We start from the raw sequence: 25,743 nt of genomic DNA, 5'->3' as shown, positions 1-25,743 counted from the left end.
CAGAAGAGGGAGCAAGCAATAGAAATAAGAGAAGAGAAGAAGGGAGAGAGGCCAGGAGAGTTGCAATGGTCTTGACTCGATTGCTTCTGTCCTCTCTTCTCACCTTACTCTCAAAACAGTGCAGCGGGTACCACTCTGGGATCATCTCCTCTAAAAGTCTCCTCTGCAGGGTTGGGAAACAAGACCGGAAGAACCAAGAGAGGAGAAGAATTTGAGGAAACAAGCGGTTCCATCCTTCAGGAGACTGAGGGATGTAGAGGGGGCGGGGAGGGCGAAGACAGATCTTGTCCCTCCTCCGATCTCATACTCGTTTAATCTCTCTCCTTTCATTAGTCACGTATAAGGAGAAGGTTCTCGCATGCAGACCCAGACTTCTCTCTGTTTGGTTGCTTAGAAGACCAGGACACCACTCACATGCAGAGAGAGGTAAAGACTGAGAGATGTCCTAGACTGAGTTTTTACATTTATTCACCTGCCATGCACAGATATATGATATATTATGCGTCTTCTAATAATTTATTTGAGTCTTTATTTTCGTCAGTGTACTGTACTATTAAAACCAGTATATATCCAGCCTCATGATGTTGCTTGGCTTTTAACTCTTTAATCTTTTCAATTGTTGGTCAGATGATTTTATGAAGATGACTTTTCCATGACGTGGTGGTGATGATGATGAGGAGGAGGATGTTTATGATGATGATGATGAAGTTGTCGATGATGATGATGATGATGATGATGATGACGGTGTGATAATGATGTAATGATGATGCAGTTGTCATGGTTACCTCACACATACACAGAAGGTCTCAGCTATAAGCAGTCTCTCTTCAGGAAGAGCACACAAAGAGACGGTCTTATGTTGATTAGAAATAAAGAAAAAAAGGCAATTTCTGAGTGGCCAACTGTGGAATGTTTGGTTGTGAGGCCTGGACTGAATGAAAAGAAGGAGAAAAAACATAATTCCTCCCCTTCCCCCTGAACTGAGTGTGTAAAACAAGCACAACCTGTTTCCCTAAAGAGACAGACATGTAGCCTATGTGGGCCTCATTTTATGATTTTAATCACTGGTTGTATAATTTCATTCTGTTGAATTAAATGAGAGTTTACTCACCCCCCCCATGTGTGAGCTTTGCGGTTCATTGGATGGAAGGTGCCCTCTGAGGTCGACCACGTTGCCTAATATGTCATACATTTAGTTACATCGATATGGAGTAGAAACACGCAGAAAGCCAAGACCCAGCGGATTCCAACGATACAACCCTTTTCTCTGTAGACCAATCAGAACAGATGCTATTCAACTTGGGCATTGCGGGTGGCTGTTCCACCTCCATGCAAATGTGATGCGTATAGGCTGTGAATGGTCCTGAAGCCCCCCCCCCGCAACTACACAAATGAGTCAATCCAGTTAGTTTGAGGTGTGTGAGATTTCCACAGCACACTTTTATTTTTAGAGCAGAGTACTAAAAGGTTCCAGGGGCAAAGAAACTGCCAGCTCAACAAGCACTGGGGCAGCGAGGACAGTGGGGAATCAGGGCCCAATAGTTTTCTCACTGATGAGGAGATGGACTATCAAGTGGGACTCCATCCATGTCCAAAGGTCTGATTGTGTGAGTGAAAACACTAGTTGAATTGAAATTAAAAAAAATGTTGATATTTCATTGATTTTACAGTGAAGAGGCAGAGGGACCTAATCTGCACAAAAAAGTGCCTCTTCACTGGAACCAACGAGAGGCTCTAAAGGAGAAAGCACGTCCCGTGAGCAATCAAGGTCCCGCGCATTTCTTTTGCATCAGCATCAGCCCAACCAACTCTGACTACTGGAGACAAAATAGCATTTTTAGTATGCCATTTCCTGCAACAGCGATGACCAGAGACCGATGCAAAGTAATTCCCTGGAATGATCCTGATGAGGACAAAGAAGATGACAGAAAAAAAGGGGACAGCTGACTATGACCCCCCCCGTCTTTAGAGTGAAGCCTCTCCTGGATGACATCAGGAATGCCTGCCAGTCCTTCTACCATCCACACCGAAACATTGCAGTGAACGAAAGAATGGTGGCAACAAAGGCAGGGAAGACGGGGATGGCACAGTGCATGAAGGCAAAGCTGACAATGAGGGGATTCAACCATTGCTAGAGTCTTGGCAGACTCTAGCAATGGTTACACAGTGGACTTCTCTGTCTACACTTCTACTGGCCATGGACCTTTCTTTTTGATTCTGTGATGTCTCATAAAGCCGTCATTCTTGCGAAGTGGATATCACCTATTCATGGACGACTTCTACACAAGTCCTAACCTTTTCAGTCATCTGTATACCTTCTGACTTTGGTGCTTGTGGGACCTTACAGGGAAAACCGTAAAGACTGTCCACACAGCCGGACAAATGCACTAACAAAACTAGAAGGGCACTCGGAGAGCGCAGACCTCCGCCAAGGTTCATGCTATTATTGCTTGTTCGTGAGTCGGATCCGGATCCGCTCCAAAATTTAATGGGTTCTTCCTTGGCTCATGCTACACCCTTCCAAGTTTCATGAAAATCAGGCCAGTAGTTTTTCTGTAATCCTGCTAATAGACAAACAAACAGACAAACAAACAAACGGCACAGAAAACATAACCTCCTTGGCGGAGGTAATAATTGCCCAGAGGTTCCATCAGGTGGATCAGAGATGGCCCCCTTCTCTTTGTAAAGTGGACGAACACACAGGAGGTGGCAGTGTGCTCTATAATTCAAAGTTTTCTCTGGAGAAACTGCACAAAGAAGAGAGAAGAGAAAGGGTGATGGCTAGGCAAGCAAGACAATTCCCTGCCCTACACCTGTGGGCAAGACCGGAACCGGTACCGGAACTTGCCATACCATTTTCTGGACATTGCCAAGTACCAACCGCTATCTGATACACAGAGAGTTGTGCAACATCAAACAACTTGCAGCCAATGACACGCCAAGGCCTTCTGGGAGGAACTGACAGCCCAGTTGTGCGATGTTACCGTCCGGACCGTACCAAGAAGAGAAATATCAAATCACACACCTGTTGAAATCTCTGAGGAGCCGGACAAGAGCCAGAAAGCCTCAGTAGGACGCAGGACCAGTGTGCTCTGCTGACAGAAACAGAATGAGTACAAAGTATGCATGTTGCCACTTTGTGTAATCCTGGACAGAAACTGCTTTGAAGAGTGGCACAGCTGAACAAAAGCGCTTTTCACTTCATTTAAATAAATTTATATAGCTGTTGTTTTTTTCCACTTTGTTTACTTTTTGGATTAGTTATGCACGCTCAAGGCCTGGATAAACAATTTTCTTTTTTCAAAACCCTTGGATCTAGTTGTTTGCAGAGTATTCTCTATAAGAAATGGGAAAATTTCCCCCCCAAAAAAGAAACATTTATCTGTTCTTTTTTTTTTTTTGACATATAAGACAGCTTACCAGCCAGGTAGTGCAATGAACACATTTCTTTGCTAGATCTTTGTTTTGGCCAGTTTGTGCAGTGAAAATGGGGCAGTGATTGGGGACCAAAGGGCAAATGACCTCAGAGGGAGCAGCATTAAGTTAAAGGAATAGTTCACCCAAAAATGTAAATTCTGTCATCATCTCCTCCCCCTCATGCCAGTTGAAACACAGGTGAAGTTTGTCCATATAACACACAGGGAGGCTGCAGCACAACTCCATAGCAGCCTTCTCCAAAACAACTGAAGTCAGTGGGGACCAGTTCTTCAGAGTTCCAAAAAGACCTACAGTATATTTACACCATCATTTAGTGCAAATCTTAACTACAGCTGATTGATTTGCAACAAATAATGGTGTATAGGTCTTTCTGTTCACAGTGTGATTGTTTGTCTGTTTTTGTTTTGGAGCTCTAAAGAACAGGTCCCCATTGACTTCAGTTGTTTTGGAGAAGGCTGCTACCAAGTTGTGCTGCAGCCTCCCTGTGTGTTATATGGACTAACAAATGTCACCTGTGTTTCATTTGGCATGAGGGTGAGTAGATGATGGCAGAATTTTTGGGTGAACTATTCCTTTAAGAGACACGTAGGATCCAGTGTTGTGACTTAAAAGGACTCTACAGGGCAGAATTTACTGGACTATATGGCAGGTCATATCCAATCGATTCACTATGGATGGTTCTGCTTCAAAGACTATTAACTGAGTGGCATACAGACAGTGCATATCCTCATTAGTGTCAAGCTCAAAATAAGTTTCACAAATCTTCGTTAATTTGCAGCATTGGCAAAATAGAACCCTCCATCTCTGTCTGTCTGTGTATCTCTCTCTCTCACACACACACACACACAGACACACACTCTCTCAGCACACACAGATTCCACCTACCCTTTGCTGTCATGATGCATTTGTCCTGTCTAGTGCTTAAGGCATGTGGTTAAAATATATGACCTTCAGACACACAAGGCCACACACAGTAAGTCCTGGTGCCGTGTTCCTCTGTGACCTGGACTCATAAAGGCCTATGAGCCTTAAAACAAGGCCTGAAACATAGTAAGAGTAATCAATATATTATAGTGGGATGATGATAGATCAAATATGATAGCTGCACAATGGAATATCCCGGAATTAACAATATACAAGGTCATATAGTCAAGAAAACATTGTAAAAAGTCTTTTTTTTTGTCCCACAAGCCCACAAGTAATTACAATCAATAAAGGAAAACCTATGACATCAAATCACTGTTACATTTACTTCAATCTACATTACTCATCTACATTTCCCCCGTATGTAAGATAAATATTGTCTTGTTTCTCTCATATAAGTTTGAAATATGTGTATAGATAGAGAGATAGATAGATAGATAGATAGATAGATAAACATTTTTCTGCCCATGGAGAGGATAATATAATAAAGAAAATGAGAGCTATACTAAGTTTTATTTGCTAAACATCACTTAATCCATACGTACTTACACCTATAAGAGCTATGTCATTAATTGAAGTGGATAATTCAGAGGAAGCAGCTGTAAATTAATAAAATGCAGCGTACACACCTTATGCTATTGCTTCAAGACTTAAGAATACTTGGTCTTGCTATGTGCTATTACAGCAGTAATCCCCCAGGGGGTGCAGTAGCATCATGTAGGAGGAGGAGGAGGATGGCAATGTTCCAATATCATGACCATCTAAGTCAGTGATTCTCAACCTTTTCCATATGAAGGACCCCTAAGTTAGTACACATTAGGGCCACGGACCCCCATTTGTCTCTTGGACCCAAATCTGAGAATATTTTTATTGTTAGATATGATTTTGTCCAGAATTCTATGACTATCTGTATTGTAGGCAAAGAGATAACAGAGAAACTATGATCAAAACAATCTTCTACATTCTCTAATTGTGTTCACTTCTTGTAAATGAAGTAATGGTGAAGTTTAACAATTCATCAATTTGCTGGGGACCCCCTGGAACCCCCTCAAGGACCCCTGGTGGTCCCCGGACCCCACGTTGAGAACCACTGATCTAAGTCACCACATCTCAGCCCAGTTCAACATTTACTGAACCTGGAGCACCATCTGGGCCATAGGTTTCATACGTGCCATTTTTGCTGTTGTGGGTCTATACACACGGAGGCCTGGAAGCAAACACATGACATTTTTCAACAAGAAATGTAATAAATATTACACAAATAATTGAGTTGTGATTAGATGTGACTTAATAATGATATTGGAGGAGCACTGTTGACCTTCAAAAAAATCCACTCCTGACTCAGACACTATTTTAGAAGAAATATTAAGAAAAATTAGAAAGAACATAACAGTGTTTTGTTTTGTTTTTTTCTTGAATCTAGATATGAAAAGCATTGCCTTTGACTGGGCTATATGTCAAGCAATCATATAATTCACTTACTGGAGTGGACGCATCCTCCATTGATGGAGACTTAAACTGACGTTTTAAGCAGCTTCTCTCTCCCTTTTTTGTTTTGTTTTTATAAATTCTAATAAAAGACAGTTATGTCTGCAAACAAACGAGAATCAAAGAATGACAAGATAGCTATGTGTTGTTTAATGAGTAATGACCTAAACCTGGCAGAGGTGCTATGGGCTACAATTCGACAAAATAAATTCATGATAAGATTGATTGATTAGTTTGATGAGAAATGAACTAAAATGGACGATTGAAGCATGGTTAAAATATACAGTAGGTCCCAGTGGTGGAAAGTAACTAAGTACATTTACTCAAGTACTGTACTTAAGTACAATTTTGAGGTACTTGTACTTTACTTGAGTATTTCCAATTTCCACTACATTTTAGAGGGAAATATTGTACTTTTTACTCCATTACATTTATTTCACAGCTATAGTTACTAGTTACTTTTCAGATCAATATTTTATATTTGAAACATTTGATCATCTTTGTAAAATAACTATAAAATAGCATTGTTATAGATTAGACTACCCAAAAGTATAGCTAAATTGTTAAGATTAGCTTCACATTGACGACTGTAAAATGCTGCTTACATGTACATGTATGTCAATAAATCAGTATTAATATTCCAATAATTTATGAAAAATATAACTCTCTAAATGGGGACAGTTTGCATAATGAGTATGTTTACTTTGATACTCTAAGTACATTTTGCTGCCAATACTTCTGTACTTTTACTTAAGTAAGATTTTGAATGCAGGACTGTTACTTGTAATGGAGTATCTTTACATTGTTGTATTGCTACTTTTACTGAAGTAAAAGATCTCAGTACTTCTTCCACCACTGGTAGGTCCTCAGCTATATGACCACTGCTCCTCTGGAGGTCCATGGGTTAGAAAGGTTGAAAAGCCCTGACCCTACACACTCCGGCGGCCTGGGGGCAGCAGCGGGCACCTCAGAGCGGCTAGTCTACCGGAAATTGAGATGGAGAAGGCGAAGAAACCCGTTTCCACCGGCTCTTTTCTTTCTCCATCCACCTCCTTGCCGAAGCACCATCCCCAGCAACATCATGGCGAATGTTGTCGATACGAAATTATACGATATTCTCGGCGTGTCTCCATCTGCCACCGAGAATGAACTGAAGAAGGTAATAACACGGAGCGACACAAATACTGATATGAACTTTGATCTGTGTGCTGGGTTTCGAGTTAGAATTGCTACAACCAGGAAATGCGTTGTTATGCGCAGCTAGCTAGCGTTAGCTACGACGTGGGCTAGCCTGCTGGCTAGCTGGCCTAGAAGTTGAAATATTTATTACGGGGTATAATACTTTAGCTATATGTTTACAAAACCAAGTGGCTCTCAGCGTTTAGATAACATAATAAAGGGATGTTGGATTTCCTGGCTACAGGCAGACCAGCATCTCTATTGTCGCCTAAAACCGAAGCCGGAAAGTTGGTGTTGGGTCGCGTAGTTCACTCGTTAGCTTGCAACAAATGAAGTGATTGACCTCACGTTAGCGAGGTGCTAGCTGTATGTCATGTCAGCCTGACATAAGATGTGGAAACAACCAGTTCCAGTTTCCAGCGCAGTCTGGAAACTACCAGCGAACAAACGGACCTATTTTTTCTGTCATGACGATGATGGCTGAGACGAATAATAGGACAGTTAGCAAGCTGACTTCGGTTTTGATCTTTAGTTCACAAGTAGGCTAGCGCTTGCTAACAAATGCCGTTACCAACCATGACTGACGTAGTGACCATGACAAAGTATGGATTATTTCTTTCGCTTCTAGATCAGTCGAACCAGTTTCGTAGAAATTACTAAATTCTTATCTTGATTGCCCCAGTCCCTATGCTAGCTACTAGCTGTTAGCTGCCCCAGTCCGTGTCTTTGTTTACCAGTTCTTTGCGAGCTAGAAACGTTTCTTGGTGTTTAGCACTTGGCTAACGTCAGTCACTTGGTAAACGTTATAGCAAGTTTAGCAAACGTTCGTCAATTTAAGCAGTGTCCTTGGAAAATAGTAAGATGCTAATGGGCAAACTCACATGTTTACCTTAGCGTTATAATTGTCGGACATTTTGAACTGTGTTGATAGGAGGATTAAGAATACAGCCTAACACTAAGCAACTGGATCTCCGTCACCACTTTAAGGAATGGTTTTAGATAGCTTACTTGGTAAATCTGTGAATTTATACTGTTACTAGCCAAATAGCTTTAGCTAGAAACAAACAGGGTTTGCCGGTAATATCTGGATTCCCCAGGCATGACATGTGTGATTGCGCAAACAATAGAGAAGGTTCATTCTTAAAGCGATATGAAGACGAGGGGTAACCAGTGTTTGAGTCATGCCGGTGTATGGTTTCAATCATCTCCATGTGTAGAAACAGGAGGTGGTTAATGACGTTCATCTCTGTTGCTTAATCCTAGGCATACCGCAAACTGGCAAAGGAATATCACCCTGACAAGAACCCCAATGCTGGTGACAAGGTAAGACTATAAAACGTGACATAGGAATTAAATAGATTGTTACAACGGTAAAAACTGTATAAAATGATTTCAGTATTTGAATATACTTATCTTAGCAGTTGACTTCGCATAACCTAACTTCAGTAAACCTTAAGAATGTGCCAGGGGTGCAGATCCCCCCCAAGGGAGATTCTTACTTGACAGTGAAGTTAGTCATCAGAGTGGAAACAAGAGGAGGTGTGCTAAGTGGTGGATTCATAAATAAAGTAACCATTCGGGTTTTAAACTTGCATTCCAGTCAACATCCTCGCTCATACCACCTCCGTAGAGCACTGTGCGACACCCACCCAACCCTTATCTGCATTTCAACAGAAAGAGGCTCTCCCCCCCCCTCACATGGACCCTCAGTCTTTATCTTGCTGGGGTTGTGCTCCCCCGGTTCTTTCTGTCGCTCAGACCTGACAAATTGACTGCACCGTGTTAGTGATGAGAATCGTGCCTTTGCTTAAATAACCATTTACGATGATGTGAAATTAAGCTGTTAACATTTATTACAAATGCAGTCCACTGTTTATTTTTATTCTGTCCTGATGCTCTAGTAAGTAAATGTATCAATGCCACCTCGGTTCAGACTTAGCAAACAGACTATTTAGTAAGGAAGCACTGTACAGCTGATACTGTTATGTCATTGTAGACCACAACTTATTAGACGTTAGATAGTGGTAGGGCTGGACGATAATTCAATATTATCGTTTACCATCTTTCAGTGGAATCATATCGTGATGATATGAAGATATTTTAATATCATGACACACATTTCTGCTGTGTGAATTGATGATGACAAGCAAATTTTACTTAAAAACTCATAAAATGAGGTATGGTAGGAATATTATTTGAATATTTCTGTTTTGTTTGACATCACACCTAACATTACCATTCGGTTCAATGAGATGAACATTAATTCGATTATTTAACGTGATTTTGCATATATGAACCATATCGTGATATATATTGATATCGAGAAAAATCCTTATGATTATCGTGATATTGATTTCAACTATATCGCCCAGACCTAGATAGTGGAGATAAATATAATACAAACAAAATTAAGTAGCTAACTGCCAATGTTCTCTATAGGTGTAAACTTCAACATCATATACCCTTCAATCTAGTTACTACAGCCTTTGATTTGGACCTTCTTAGGTAATTTGGCCTCAGCAATGTCAAAGGACAATTTCGTACATCAGGGTTGAGAGATTGGACAAAAAACATCAGGGATCGACGATGGAGTAAAACCACCGTCGGTGGAAATTCCCTTTCTGATTGTTTTTCCTTAGTGAATTACCTTGACGTATGGTAATTTGAAATGTAGCCTATAAGACACTCAAGGTTTCCTGGTTGAAATGAAATGTGCGAGTACAGCAGTTAGTTTTCAGCACCACAGTGTCACTGATAGTATGGAATTCTGTCCAGTTCACTTTCTGTTGACAGAGTTGTGCTATACACTGTGAAGCAGTTAGAAAGTGAAGCCTTCTGTTCTATTTCTCAACCTATAATAAGGACATTTTCTCACCTCTAGTTGTTTGAATTGGTCTAAGTCTAGGGCCCAATTAGTATATGGTACACTGACATTATTGAACATTCACAAGTACCAGCATGAGTTTCACTGTTGCAATGATAAGCTCAGCAAAAAAGATCAAGGTTAATATTTAGATTTTCACATTTACTGCACATTAGACTACTGACAACAGTTTTAAACAAAATCCAAGATTGTGTGTTTTTAGAATCATGATCCAAAATTGTGTATAGAGACATTATGTCTTTCTTGACTATACCAAAAAATTGCATGGCATTCCTATAGTTTACTCTAGTTTTTATTTTATTTTGAATCCCATTCCATTATCGTTAATCTTGAGTGTTAGCTAGTTTTATCTTTCAGAAATTGTCGAGTTCTTTTGAAATGTCTGCTGCTCTGTAAAAGCAACCAAGGCCTTCCTTACACTGAATACTAGGCCTACATCTTATGACACTTTTTGGTCTCTCCCCATCAAAACACAGTTCAAAGAAATAAGCTTTGCATATGAGGTGCTGACCAACCCAGAAAAGAAGGAGCTCTATGACCGCTATGGGGAACAAGGCTTGCGGGAAGGAGGTGGCGGTGGCGCGGGGATGGACGACATCTTCTCCCACATCTTTGGTGGCGGCCTGTTTGGCTTCATGGGTGGCCAGGGGGGGCGCACCCGGAACGGAGGTCGGAGGAGAGGAGAGGACATGGTCCATCCACTAAAGTGAGGATAACTGACGTTTTGGTGCTGTTCTGTGAAAATGTTTTCTATTTGGCAAATTGTTGTAGGTGCAAAGTATTTCCTGGCTTGTGGTTATGGATCTAAGCCAAGATCCATAACCACATAAGACTCTGTCTTATGTCACCTGTACAGTACCTAAACAGCTCTCTTTTTTCAACAGGGTGTCCCTGGAAGACCTTTACAATGGGAAAACAACAAAACTACAACTTAGCAAGAATGTTCTGTGTAGCACTTGTAATGGGTAAGTTGTATAGTCAGCATTGTCAGGCCTGGAATTAAGTCATTTTTAGGGCAAGGCCACTTTGGCCTTTGATAAATATAAATTTATTGGGGCACCACATATGTAAGATGGCTCAGACTGCAAAGTTAGTTACATGTCCAGTAACACACGATAACGGAAGTGTAACCCAGGTTATTTTCTGTAGCTACAAATTACAGATGTTCTCTAAATGCCTCATATGCAGGCTACTGCTACTGATAGCATTTTTGCTGCTCTCAACCTGGTTCATTTTGCTATATTCTTCATTACAGCGGCTAATTACCCGCTGTACATTTAAACTTACACTAGTTCTGCTCAAGCACTCATAGCTCTCTCCTTCTTTTAGCGACTTTCTCGCTAATCCCACAGTTGTTTACAGGCTTTTCAGATCTGCTAGTTACTTAGCTTAGCAGCTAGCGATAGTTTAGCAGTTAGCAATGGCTTCTCTCTCTCCCTCTCAGTTTAATTAATAATTAGCTGATAATGTTTACATTAACGTTACACATATATTTGCGGGAGTGGGAGAAATCTTGCGCTACTGTTGACACTGGGAAACGTGAGTTTGTTTATTTGCTGCGTCGCATGTAGTTTTAAATGAGGAAATCCGCAACTTTCTTTTAAGGGCACAACGGCCAGTTGAAGACAGGGCATGCCAAACTGGCCGTGTGGATAGTTAATTTTAGAAGGGGCATTACGGCCACACTCCAGGGCATCCACAGCACTGGCCGTTAGGCCCTGGTATAATTCCTGCCCTGCATTGTGCTTTTCTCTACATTTATGATGTTTTGTTATTGCTGCTTCAAATGTAGAAAGGCGCTGCACTTTTTGTTCCCACTGAAACAGCAGACAGAGTGGGATTTCAAGTTACCATATCTTCCCTGTCTAATTATACATCCGTCCCTGTGTGTGTATGCATGCAGGCAGGGCGGCAAGACGGGTGCTGTACAGAAGTGTGTAACCTGCAGGGGGCGTGGCATGCGCATCATGATCAGACAGCTGGCCCCAGGGATGGTCCAACAGATGCAGTCCGTGTGCACCGATTGTAACGGAGAAGGTAAGGGACATAACGGGGCATTGAGCGGTCTGAGCATTTCTACTGTTGTAGACGGCGCGCAGAAAACTCACATTCCCTAACCCACACCAGGCGAAGTCATCAGTGAGAAGGACCGCTGTAAAAAATGCGAGGGCAAGAAGGTGGTGAAGGAGGTGAAGATTCTGGAGGTGCACGTGGACAAAGGCATGAAGCACGGCCAGAAGATCACCTTCGGTGGGGAGGCTGACCAGGCGCCTGGCGTCGAGCCCGGGGATATAGTCCTCGTCTTGCAGGAGAAGGAGCACGAGGTAGGTGGACCTCCCCCCCCAATACTGTGGCCCTACTCACCCATAATCCTTTCATTATCCAGGAAACAGTTTTGTTTACCACACACACTTTAACCACGCTGTGGGGTCAGCGGGATGACCCCTCCCCCCGCTGATTTTCCGGTTTGTTTGTCATGATCCAATCACATCCCTGATTATTGCCCAGCCCTAGAGATTCTTAGTTCCAACACTGTGCCACCGCAACACTTTGGTGTTAACAGGTGGAGATTTTACAGTCAACATAGTTTCACTCACTCCGATCATGCATATCCCCCTCCTCATCCCTCCACCCGAGCACCTTGAAAGCTCTAGCGCACTTGTTAAAGCTGCTGTTGGCAACTTCGGAGAAATTAGCAAAAATTTGAAAGTATACAACAAAGAAATCCCCCCCCCTCCTCCCCCCCTCCTGTAACTCCTCCCTCCAAACATGCTCAGGCACATGCATGAGGTGTGCAAACTTAATAAATTCAAATCCTTTATGCAACTTGTACGTCACTTTGTAACCCTTGTTATGAAAGGTGCTATATAATCTAGTTGTTACTAAAACATTCACCAGGAAAAATATTTTTTTGTCAGCATAGATGAGCCAGTGCCGTTTCAAACACATTGTAATACAAAAATTGGTCAAGCGAGGTTCACTCTATACAGAGGAGAGAGCGCTGTCTGCTTAGCATTGGGCAAACTTGATCAATTCCAAATGAACCTGTCCTGCATATATTGCATTAGCATGCGGTTGCAGTAAGCTCTCTTGTTGTTAAAAGCTGATATTACCGGTTGTAGCAGATACTTTGATGGATACCAGACCGGTTTTCAAATTCTCACACCGGCTCAAGCCTATCACAGAGCCACAGAAAAATGGTGATGATAAAAGAACACATTTCTGAATTTGATATTACACACCTGGCTGTATTGCACGTTTCTGAACTTTATAATGCACAGGCGTATTTTCCAGGCAGTTTGTTTTAACGCTGCATTCTGCCAACTTGTTGTGGTTTCTCCAGTGTTTTGAGGGTGCACTTTCCTCGTTTTGGAGGGAGGAGGTCAAGCAGAGGATGTTGTGGTCGCTGCATGTCTATCAGTTGTGCTGCTGCTCGCTCGCTCTCTCCTGCTTTGAAGTAAGGGAAGGACCTGGGAGGTGATACCTGCTCTTATTCTGATTATTTTAAGAGCTTGTGTCTGGACTCTCTCCAGCTCGGCTTCTTGTTTGTTTTTCTTGTACCTCCCACTAAGGGCACTGAGCCATATTCAAGGCATGGCCTGATAAGAGTTGTATAGACCGTGACCAGGTCATCCGCGGATGCCGACACCGTTCGGAAATGAAGCCGCTTTCTTTTCTGCCTCTTCAGTGTGAATGTCTCCACTAGGCTTTGAGTCGAGGTGATAGCCCAGCCTAGTGTGGTAGAGACTACATGTACCTCTTGTACCCCCTGTGTCAGACTAGATAGTTGTGGTGGAGCACGTGCAAAGCATATTCATAGCAGCACAGATTGTTCTGTTTAGCAGCGTGTTGTGTCTTTTTGCCCATTCATCCGCCCTCCTCGTGTCCCAGTCCATGGATGTGTCCTCCTTGATATTGGAAAGGCGTATGGCGCGCAACAGCCCCACATCATTTGCATATCCAGTGTCCAGAGTGTCATCGAAACCAGTCTCATGAGTGGGCATGTGGAGAAGAAACGGATAAGGGGGAGACCAGCCCTCCTTGGGGTACTTCTGATGTCACATCCATCCAGGGGCTGTATGTGCTGTTTGCCATCACTCTCAACGGAGGTCTGGAGAAACGAGACCTTGCTGAGCCAAAGGCAGCAAGTGAACAAGAACATCATTATCTTATGCCGTATGGTTTTCCACTGGGCAAGTACCAGGTACCAGGTACCATATTACCTGGTCCTTTTTTTGGTAGCACCTCCGTCGAGGTTCCAAGCGAGCTGAGGCGATACCAAAAGGTGACGTGAAAACACTGCAGACTGCTGATTGGTCAGAGAGAATTGTCGTCATTGCGCGATACGGGACATATATGCTAACGTTAGCTATCAGGTTAGCTTACCCTCTTGCGTCGCCTTTGAGCAGCCAGAGAGCAGTCTGCTGTCTCGCTGCCTTCAGCCTCTTCTGAAATAAAATCTGTTTCCTTGCTGTGACTAATAGCCACATACCGAGAATCAAGAACACCATCTCCCTTCCATATCCTCCATTGTTGCTGTGTGTGTCGCGTTGAAGATGACGTCACGGCAGTTTCATGTGGCGTCGCTATGACAACCAGTTGTGGGTGGGGCACATTGAGGGGGTACTATCTGCAGTGGAAAACCGAGTGGCACTATCAAAAGCAAGTCAAGTTGAGCCGGTACCAAATGCGGTGAAAAAAGCGACTTTAACTACAACTGTAGCTTCTTAGCAGTAAATTTGAGTTAATATACACACTCTTTGAAAATCTTTGGGTAAATTAAACAAGCAAGATAAAAATGGATGAAAAATTGATCATGTCTTAGAGAACATCATCTCTTGGATTTTTCCCTACACGGGAGGTTAGAGAGATGGGCAGCCATTTGCTTCTTGCACCAAGGTTTTAGACTTCAGTGTCCGGTGTGCCTGAACAGAAGGGTCCAGCTGGTGAGATGTGCTTCAAGTCTCTTGACTGGCTGAGTGCTGATAACCAGATTGTCTTGACAGGGCTACGCTGCCAGAGCTTGAACAAGGGATTACATCCACTAAAACTTGCAATGGTGAATATTCCTTTGTTGACAACGCACAACAATGCAATTCTATAGATTTCATATGTAACATAACAAGCTCATGGAATATGTTGGAGCAAGAATTTTTTACTTTTTCAGGTTGCATGACATTTTTTGAACATGGCGGCAGTAGTCAGGGCAGCGCTACTCTTTTCCGGCATGCACGCCCCTTTTTGTAGCCTAGCTGGTTGCAGATACAATGTAACTGTAGAATAATAATAGCATAGTGTTAGCACAATTTTTCATATTACATGTATTTGCTGATGGAGATAGAGAAATGCATTTGACTGGTGGTCAAAATTCTCTTTTGGTGTGGTGTAAGATGACGTTGGCATGGTGGGCCGATATGAGTCAGTGTAGCGTGGAAACAATAATGCGCTTAACAGCTGTGGGTAGCCTAATTAAACATTTTAGTTTGGCTTGCAATTAAGAAAACAAATCAATGTAAGTTCATGCCAGTACAGAGTAAATGGTGTTATGTTACTTTGATCAAACGTAGTATAATCGGTTTCCCAGGCTAGTGTGCTGAGAGCCCAGTGACATGGCCTGCTCTGTGTGTGTGTGTGTTTCCTTAATCCTCATTAAGATGTACCAGAGGGGTGTGTGTGTGTGCGTGTGTGTGTGTGTGTGTGTGGTTTTTCCTTCCCTCCCCTACCCACAGGACTCTATTTATAGACAATTGATCCATTTTCCTGATGAACCCGGCCAAGGCTATTGTCCCACTCACGTCATTTCAGAAGAAGCGGTACAACAGGATGGCATCTTGCTGCTACAACTGGAAGCATGCACATATAAATCATTTGACATCCAAAGTATTTATATTTATCACAATCCATCATAAATGAACTGCAGCAGACATTACTCACTTTTCGTACAAGCAGATAATTGTATTACTGTGACTATAATGGATGATTTTGATTTTTATTATCTTGGACTGCTGACATAGGTGGATTTGCTGCCATGTTTCCCGCTTGTGGGGTATCTCAGTAGGGCTGGGTAAAAAATATTGATTTTAAAATTAATTGCTATTTTAAAGTTTGTTTCTGGCTGGTCCTGGCTTCCTTGTAGCTCCAGGTTCGTTTTCTGGCTGCTAGTGTCATTATTCTATAGCCATTACACTGTGCATTCAACATTTACTTCATAATGATAAGTTAAAGCAAAAAAGTTGTCTATAGGGTCTTTAATTTGGACAATCCGATATCGATCCTTAAAATCCAGAGATCGATCTATTAATCTATGCCTTTTTTTTCAGTTTTTTCAGTACTTGCAGTCTAACAAAGGCTACCAGTAAATGCAGAGAAAAAGGCAACGCAAAAGTCATGGGGTTGCAGTGGCATGAAAAAAAATAATTTGAGATATTTCTTTCTTGCTAATGCAGCTAAATACCAACATTTTACACAGGGTATGCTAGCAATGTGGCAGTAACATTGGGTAACAGTGTCACTGACACAATGTGATGCTCCTCATTGCTCGCAATGCTGCTTCTGGCCGTCAGATGCTGTAGTTGGAAGTCGTGTTCGCAGCCCATGGTTTCCGGATGGACTTAACATCATGAAAAAGACTAAAACTTATAGAAATGATCAACTACTTAACTGTTCTCTCTCTCCCCCTGCAGACATACAGACGAGACGGCAACGACCTGCACATGACCCACAAGATCGGCCTGGTGGAGGCGCTGTGCGGCTTCCAGTTTACGTTGAAACACTTAGACGCCAGACAGATCGTAGTCAAGTATCCTGCTGGCAAAGTCATCGAGCCAGGTGACTGCTAGTTCCTATGCTTCACACTAACACTCTCACTTGTTAATGCTGCCTATTTTCTATTCTATTTTAACATTACTTAACCAGGCATGTTTACCTGCAACACATGCTACATATTTGAGGTGGACTAGTAGCAGGAGGAGGGAGGGAGGGTTCTTGCACATCTCACACTCTCACCTGACAGTTGTCCAGTACAACCAGTGTTGCCACTGAGCAGCTCCAGTGGTGCTGGGCTTAGGTGCCTTGCTCGGGGGCACATCAGATTGTTAGACATTCCCATTAGGGCTGGGCAATATATCGATATTATATCGATCGTGATATGAGACTAGATATCGTCTTAGATTTTGGATATCATAATATGGTGGTATGGCATAAGTGTTGTCTTTTCCTGGTTTTAAAGGCTGCATTACAGTAAAGTGATGTCATTTTCTGAACTTACCAGACTGTTCTTGCTGTTCTATTATTTGCCTTTACCCACTTAGTCATTATATCCACATTACTGATGATGATTTATCAAAAATCTCATTGTTTAAATATTTTGTGAAAGCACCAATAGTCATCCCTACAATATTGTTGCAATATCGATATTGAGGTATTTGGTCAAAAATATTGTGATGTTTGATTTTGTCCATATCGCCCAGCCCTAGTTCCTATTGCCGTTCCCATATTCCCAGCTAATTCTGGGTTTTGGAAAGACTTCTAAAAACATTCCAGGCACATGCCCACTTCTTAAACCTAACCCCACTTAGCAGTCCCCATACACACAAAGACTACACATCTTATGCAGCTGTAGACTCCACTGTCATATCCCATATTGTGTTGAGGAGAATCATTTTCGGCTGTAATAAGATATGGCTTAGTTGACTGTCATGTTGCTCAGCCACTATCAGCAGACTTCATTACATTTCACTGACCAAAATCCAAACGTCCCATCAAGAAATTGAGGTCTGGAAAAAGTGTGACATTTCTGAAAAGGAAAATGTATAGGAGTCCTGTTTGTTAACATGCTGTGTCTTTCCCAGGCTCGGTGAGGGTGGTGCGAGGGGAGGGCATGCCGCAGTACCGGAACCCCTTTGAGAAGGGAGATCTGTATATCAAGTTTGACGTCCAGTTCCCAAGCAACAACTGGATCAGCCCCGAGAAGCTCACGGTACGACACACCGCACCGGTCAAGGTTAACTCTCTATCGCCACCTGGCATTGTTTGGCTGTTCACCGTAAAAACAATCAGAACATTCATTCATTCATCATCTATTGGCCAGAGCTAGTTCTTAGTGCTTTGGCGACAATAATACACTACCTCTATTTAAAAAAAGAAATAAGATATATGTTGCATAAGTATTCAATCCCTTTGATTTTGTTTGGCCTAAACTGCCACACTAGGAAGATTTGCTTATCATTTGTTAATCCCATTGAGTCTCATTAAGATCTAGTGAAGGGACCTCCTCTCCGCTAAATAATGGGGAAATTAATTAATTGGAAAATTCAAAAATTGTTTTATTGTCACTTTGATAGAATAGAGTGCTTTGCATAGAACTCTAACTGAAAATCCTGAATAAATGCATTTTGAAATAACTTCATAGCACAATAAAATGTGCATAACGTCAAGTGGGGTGAATACTTTTTATAGCCACTACATATATCATTGACAATAATATATATCCATCTTGATTTGGCATGTGGAGTCAAATTAACTTATAACTGCATATTCCCTGGGAAACCAATACCATGACTTGAAACATTTCAAGTTAAATTGCAAAGACAAAGCCTGTTGAAAGATTTGAGGCTGTTGTAGTAGGGCTGGGCGATAATTCAATATTATTGTTTATCGACTTTCAGTGGAATCATATCGTGATGATATGAAGATATTTTGATATCGTGACGCACATTTCTGCTGTCTGAATTGATGATGACAAGCAAATTTTACTTAAAAACTCTGATGAAATGAGGTATGGTAGGAATATTATTTGAAAATTTCAGTTTTGTTTGACATCACACCTAACATTACCATTCGGTTCAATGAGATGAACATTGATTTGATTATTTAACGTGATTTTGCATATGTGAGCCATATCGTGATATATATATATTGATATCGAGAAAAATCCTTATGATTATCATGATATTGATATCAGCCATATCGCCTAGCCCTATGTTGCAGTTTCTTTATAAGTTTATTCAGAGGTTAACCAGCTGAGCCAGCAGTAGCTGTGGTTTAATGTCTCGACTCCACCATGTGGTTAAACTACCTCTACGAACCAGTAATCTCTTAAAATAATCTTATATTTACATTCATTCACCCCTTAATTAATGCAAAATCCCCTTAAAATGACTTAATGGGAGTTATTAATGGAGGAAAACACCTTAAACACCCCTTAATCTTGACTCCTTACTTTATAATTTAATGTAAAATTCAGGGAGACAGGAACTTTCCATTAATAACTCATTAATAACCCTGTAAATCATGCACAAAAGGCATAAAAAAAATCCCTTAATTACTAGTGTCTCTGAACCAACCCATGAATAAATCCCTTATAAACCCATGATTACCAACCTTACTTTTTTAAAGCTGTTATTTTTAGTGGATAATGTTTATGTAACGGAGAAATGAAGGATATTTCAGGGATAAAACGAAGGGGGTTTGGTTTCGTAGTGTACGTTGTCCCTAGCCTATCGTAAGCCGTGCCGTGTTGACCTCTGACCCCACGCAGGAGCTGGAGGACTTGCTGCCCTCGCGGTCCGAGACGCCCGTCATAAGCGGCGACACCGAGGAGGTGGACCTGCAGGACTACGACGCCAGCCAGAGCTCAACGGGCGGCGGGCGCCGAGAGGCCTACAACGACAGCTCCGACGAGGAGGGCGGCCACCACGGGCCGGGGGTGCAGTGCGCCCACCAGTAGCCTCTCTCCCTCCTCGCGCTCTCACACATCGACGTACACGTGAACCACACCCCGGCTCCGGGAGAACACGCCCGAGTTGCACAGCAGAGTAAACAAGGAGGCGGTTCAGATTTGAATAGGCCTGGTAGTCCCCCCCCCCCCCCCCCCCACACACACCCCCAGACGCGGATCAAAAAACTTGGGACTAAATTGAACGACGATGAATTGAGTAGTTATTGTTTTAAGTGCTTGACTCGATCTTGGTCTTGGTCTGGGAGACTCGCAGCCGCTGTATTTGAAACGGGATTCAGATATTTAGAAAAAGGTTTACTTTTGGTCGCGGTTGTCCCCCCACCCCCCCCCGACCCGACCCGACCCGACCCGACCCGATCCGACCCGACACTCATTGGAACAGCGAACGCGTGGAAATGTCGTGTAGTAAGACAAAACCAGACGAAGTCCTCAAGTTTTTCAAATATCTGAAATGTATTGAAACAGACAGCTGCCTCATTTATTGCCGTTTATAATCTGGGACTATGATCCGGGGTTCAAAGTGAAGCCCTAGCCCTCCTTACTCCTCAGTACGTCCCCCCCCCTGTTAAACTCCCAGCATCCTCCTCTCTTAGCCCCCCCGCCCCCCCCCCCTTCCCCCCAATGGGAACTCCAGATCAGATGCAGAAAGGGTCCTCTCTTGTTTGCTCATTGTGTGACTTGCATTTTGTTTTTCATAGTATTTACAAGAATTAATTTAAAAACTAACCAATGTGCATATACAGAAATACAGCTGAGCGATGTGAAGCACACATACCTGGACTCATTTATTCATGGATTCATTCACTCGGCAACATTCTTAGGATTTATGTTTATCCGCTTGATTTTTACTGCTTTACTTTCTTTGTAGGTTTTTACTTGTTTTCCTTTCTTTATATTTTAAATTCATACAGAATATTGGATATTGTGTATAATATGATGGAACCGATTGTTGGTAAGCTTTATCAGCTGCTGTATTCAAAGTTGTGTGATTTTAAAAAGAAAAATGACATAAGTGAAATGACAAATCTATGGCCTGTATCTGTGCTGAGATCATGTGCATGTAAAAACCGCTTTGGTTCCTGCACTTATCAAGCATTCAGTCAAATGATACAATTTAATAACACTTCTTAAGAAAACGTTTATGAAGTTGTTGAATAAAATGTTGAAATATCAATCATCTAATCTGTGTAGTGCCTTGGTTTCTATTCTTTTCTGCTGCCATTCTGTCCAATAAAGGTGCAACATCCGACTGAACAGCTGGATGTATCACTCACCAACTTCCCCCAAGTCAAATGACATCGGTTATTCGATTGGCGGAACTCTGAGAAAAACGACTTGAGACAAGGAAAAGAACGGAGCCCCTCTGGGGTCACATGGTAGAAAAGAAACCCCCGATGTGTAAATCCGTTCGAACAGATTTGTAAACTGCGTACGGATTTCTAAACCGTGCCCTCGGATTCACAGTTCGTGCGAACGGATTTGTATTGTGAATCCGAGGGCACGGTTTTGAAATCCGTTCAAATGGATTTACACATCAAGTTTTTTTTTTCTACCATGTGACCCCAGAGGGGCGTTCAATTCGGAGTGCACAGTCAAAAATTAAGGGGCAAGATCCATTCCGCCGAGTACACCGACATAAACACAGCTGACGTCACAGCATACGGCGGCGCGCATGGTGAAAATTAAACTGAATTCCTTATGCATCAATTTACAATTTGAGTTCAGTTGATATGTAGTTTTTATGTTATGAAAACGTTTTGTAACAACTTTGTACTTTACATTTGTAATGTAATTTGACTTGTGCAACATTACTAGATGTCTTTGCTATGAACTAACGTTAGCCTGCTAACGTTAATAGAGCAGATAGCTAACGGTAACGTTAGTGGGGGCGTTGATTGTACTGACGTAGTCGGTGGGGGCGTGTCTTGTAGTCCCAAGCAAGGAGGTCCCAAGTAGGTCTATCTGATCTGCAGCCTGCAGACTCGCTACAGGAAATGCCCCCAACGGCTAACGTTACGTCAGTACAAGAAACGCCCCCTCATCACGACAGGTATTTCAAACTTGTGGCAGAGGAGATCGCTAGAGAGCGCTGATTCTATGCTATTTGGTTAGCAACTTAACGTAGCTACGTTGACTCTGCTGCTATGATGTGGTTAGCAAGCTAACGTTAGGCCAAGCTGTTACTAGACAATGTTTGCAAGGTGGCTAAAGTTAGCAGCTAAGCTAATTCTAAGGTAACGGCTAACTTATCTGAGTATCAGCCTGGAGTTACTTTGTTAAAACCACCAAATGTCTGAATAACAGACAGATATTTTGGGAATTATTTCGAAGGATTTACCACCAGCTTCAATGTGGAGAGAGCCGCCTGGTGTGGAATCAAACTGCTCCTACCTACCAGATCCCATTTAGACTTAGATTTAGATGTTGCTGATGCAGTAACATTATGACACAATAATACAGGAGATCAGATCACATTAAACTGTGTTGATCCCTGTGGGGAAACTGGGTCAATGCAGCAGCAAATAGTAACAGGATACAGCAAGTCATAAACTGATGGTGAATGTTCCTCCTCAGACAAAAATGTGTTTGGGTGTGTATTGAACACACAACAGTAGTGCGCTCCTGCCCTCTTGTGGCTGAAAACGTGATTACCTCCAACAGCATCAGGACACAAAACCAGGACCCTGCACTCCAGAGGCAATGTTCAGGAGATGAAGCTCGCTCTCTCTGACACACACACACACCCAGGCACACGCCCACCTCCAACAAGTGGTGGACTGGGATAAAAAACACAGAAATCTGACTTTCTCATATGGACACATACAAAACAATAACAACATTATTAGCGATGAAGCCTTTTTAAAAAAAAATCTTTATTATGAAGTTGGGGTTTTATATACGGGGTGATACATTGTAATTTAAAATATAATAAAAAAAAACCCCATCAGTTTTACCATCACATGTTGACAAGGTTTCCATGCTGCTCATAAACGTCACATCTCAGCAACTTGGGGTGGGGATCATAGAAAATCCAGACTCTCCCTGTCATATTTACACTCATAAATATAACAACATATTGTTCATTTGTGAGGTGGACTCAACTGCAAATTTATGCACAACACTGTCAGTCTGTCAGTTTAGCGTATGAAAGGAAGAATGTACCTAAGTGAAATAATTGTTAATTATTATTTATCAATTGTTACCTGGTGCTAACCAGGCTGCTGGTTCATGTCATATCGGAAGAAGCGGAAGAACGGCCACATACAAATTAATTTAAATTTATGAACTTAAAATCAACCATAAACAAACTACAGCAGATATTTCTTGCTTTTCTTAAGTACGGTTTATTGTACTGGTGTGAATATAAGTGATAATTTTTATATGTAATACCTTGGACTGCTGACATTGCTGGTTTCCCTGCTATATGTTTACTGCTTGTGTTGACATGGTTCTGCAGTTTATGATGCCAGGTGGGAGATATTGGAGCTCTCCAAAAAGTCCCACATAACCTACTTGTAATTACCACTAGGAGGCTGACATGAACGGCTGTTCAGTTGGCAGATGCATGTACAGAAAATCCAATATGACATGAACCCAGCATTACAATATTTGAACTTTCTACTTGCCAACCTGCTCACGTTAGTTATAATAACATATCTAATACTGCAACAGGTGCAAGTTTCAGTCAGTGGAGCTATGTAAAGCTCTACAGTGAACTAAGTGATGACATTTTGAACACAATCAATCATCATGATGGTAAAAAATAGGAAAATAAGGCCCAGGGTGAAAATATCCGGAATTATCCTTTAAAGGTCAAGGGTCAGAGGTCATGTAAGGCCAGACCTCCATAGAGAGACACAGCCAGCGGCCACACTGGTGCAGATGTGCTGGAGACAATCATTCCTCATTCTGAAAACAGTGCTGAAATGCAATGTAGAATAATAAACACCAGAGGAAGCATTATAAAACATTATACATACAATAACAATAGCCTAATATAATAAATGTTCTTTGAAAATTGATGTGTCCTTGTGATTTGTCTCTTCATGCCTGGCTGATACATTTGTTCAGGTTTACTTGGAAAAAGCCTAACAAGTCCATAGATACTTGCCTCTGTTGACTGGAGCAGTATTTTGGCAGATAGTTAAGTTTTACTGAGGATCACAGCAGGCACTCTCCCTTATGATCATGATGATGACAGCAAAATGATTGTTTATTATCAGCACTGAACGGTGTTTGACAAGGCTGTGTGTCTGACAGATGCGGTCTGGCGCCACCTGCTGGAGTTACAGGACACACACTTTCCCTCTGCTGCAGCAGTTCATTTAGATGTTAAGTGACTCAAGTGACTAAACAGAATGGTCAGCGGACATGCGCATTCACTCTCTTTAAACCAATAGTTGGAAATGGAACAGTAGCCTGGTGTTATGAGTAGAGCCAAGTCCATGTCACTCACCTGTCATACTGATGCAACTTAGTTTATCATAATGTATCCCGCAAAGAAAATGTACAACGGTATGATAGCATTTTTCATCTGGAGGAATCACACATTAATTCAGCCTATTTCTGCATTTCATTTCTATAAATTACGATTTATCAGACTTGGAGATTATAACAGTAAAATCTCTGTCAGTTTACTACAGCTTAAATACAAGCTGGCATGTTTTTTCCTGAGTGTGTAGCCTGTAACGTGCAAAGAATCAAATTGCTAATGTGATTTTTGCAGGGTGGAATGGTTCTAAGATCAGAGAGGAGGGTATATGCTCTCTTCAGAAATGAGGGCAAAGTTTTACCAGGAGTACAAATGGCCCACAGCTGTCTAATACAAACAGGCCACATTTCCACTTTCTTCTCTTTTGGTGGAAGAGGTTTCAAAAGTGGGTTTTCTTTGTTCAGAGAAGAGATGAACGTAAAACAAAATTAGGCCTACTTCACTCAGATGAAATGTGTTGAGTAACGCTGGGGATACACTCGACAACTATTGCCCCGATTTTAGCCAGGATTCACAATCGGCCGAGTCTGTCCTGGTCTGCACTAGTCTGCAGATTTTGGGGCAGTCGGCGTGGCCAGTTGGCACAGAAAATCTCTAAGTGTGTGAGGGGAACAGACTCTAACCTCTAAGTGTGTGAGGGGAACAGACTCTAATCTCTAAGTGTGTGAGGGGAACAGACTCTAATCTCTAAGTGTGTGAGGGGAACAGACTCCAATCTCTCGCCTCCCGACGTGAGCCACTACGATTATATCAGTGTGTAGGACAACTCACATGCGAATGGATCCCGTTAATAGCCAATGAAAAACTATGAAGCCATAACAAGCCAATCCGGTGTTTAGCCCACACATCTTCATACAATAAATTTATAGATAGATAGATGTATAGATACCGATCTTTCTGGTAGCCTACCAAGGCACACAGGGAAAAAATACAGGGAAGACTCAATTATTGATTCCACAAAACCTTGGCTGCCAGATGCCGATTTTAGACCGGAAAGTCAGGTTTTATAATTATTATTTATTAGCCTACATGTCCGGTTGGTAGTCCTGACCGGACAATGTAAATGCGCAGTCCGGTTTTGCAACATAATCTGGCACCGTAGCAACATCGCCTATAAACGTTCTCAGCTCCCACTTCATAGCTTTGGCTCCATTATTGTCATGGTTGTGACTTTTTGGCTGGTCTAGGTTTTGTATTTCTTTGTCTGTTTCCCTGTCTAGTTCTTAGTTCTACGTGTAGCCTACCTTGTTTCCTGTCTGCCCCAGTTGTGTCTAATTTGTAATCACCCCCCATGTGTATATTAGTCTTGTTCCCCAGACAGTCTTCGTCGGTTCATTGTTCTGTTACTACTGTCTGTTTGTGTGAAGAGTTCTAGTTTTTTGGTTTCCTGTGTCAACTGTTATATGTTCAGTAAACACCCAGTCTTGGGGTTTTGATCATCACCCGCCTCGCTGTCCTGCATTTGGGTCCTCACCACACCTACCCATGACAATTATGTAGCAACAAGTATTTGATTCACATTTGCTACTCACCGTATGGTCTGTGCAGTCCAGACTGACTTCCATAACTTTATGTAAATGCGTTTTGGGTCTGTGTATT

General features: G+C 42.1%; 1 protein-coding gene across 1 annotated transcript; it reads left to right on the top strand.

Moving 5' to 3' along the window:
- Positions 1 to 6,883: 6,883 nt before the first annotated feature.
- dnaja2a (DnaJ heat shock protein family (Hsp40) member A2a) lies at positions 6,884 to 20,825 on the top strand. The gene is made up of 9 exons (XM_071523470.1): positions 6,884 to 7,009; positions 8,293 to 8,352; positions 10,390 to 10,619; positions 10,798 to 10,878; positions 11,817 to 11,950; positions 12,041 to 12,237; positions 16,597 to 16,741; positions 17,764 to 17,891; positions 19,452 to 20,825. Exons 1-9 carry the CDS (start codon positions 6,932 to 6,934, stop codon positions 19,638 to 19,640), a joined length of 1,242 nt encoding a protein of 413 aa, XP_071379571.1. The 5' UTR covers positions 6,884 to 6,931; the 3' UTR covers positions 19,641 to 20,825.
- The last annotated feature ends 4,918 nt before the right edge of the window (positions 20,826 to 25,743 follow it).

Source organism: Centroberyx affinis, unplaced genomic scaffold, assembly GCF_046629955.1.
Source record: "Centroberyx affinis isolate AG114_WGS23_722 - 3 ecotype Tasmania unplaced genomic scaffold, CSIRO-AGI_Caff_v1 ptg001092l_1, whole genome shotgun sequence".
Taxonomy (NCBI): Eukaryota; Metazoa; Chordata; class Actinopteri; order Beryciformes; family Berycidae; genus Centroberyx; species Centroberyx affinis.
This window is presented reverse-complemented; position numbering and strand designations above follow the sequence as displayed.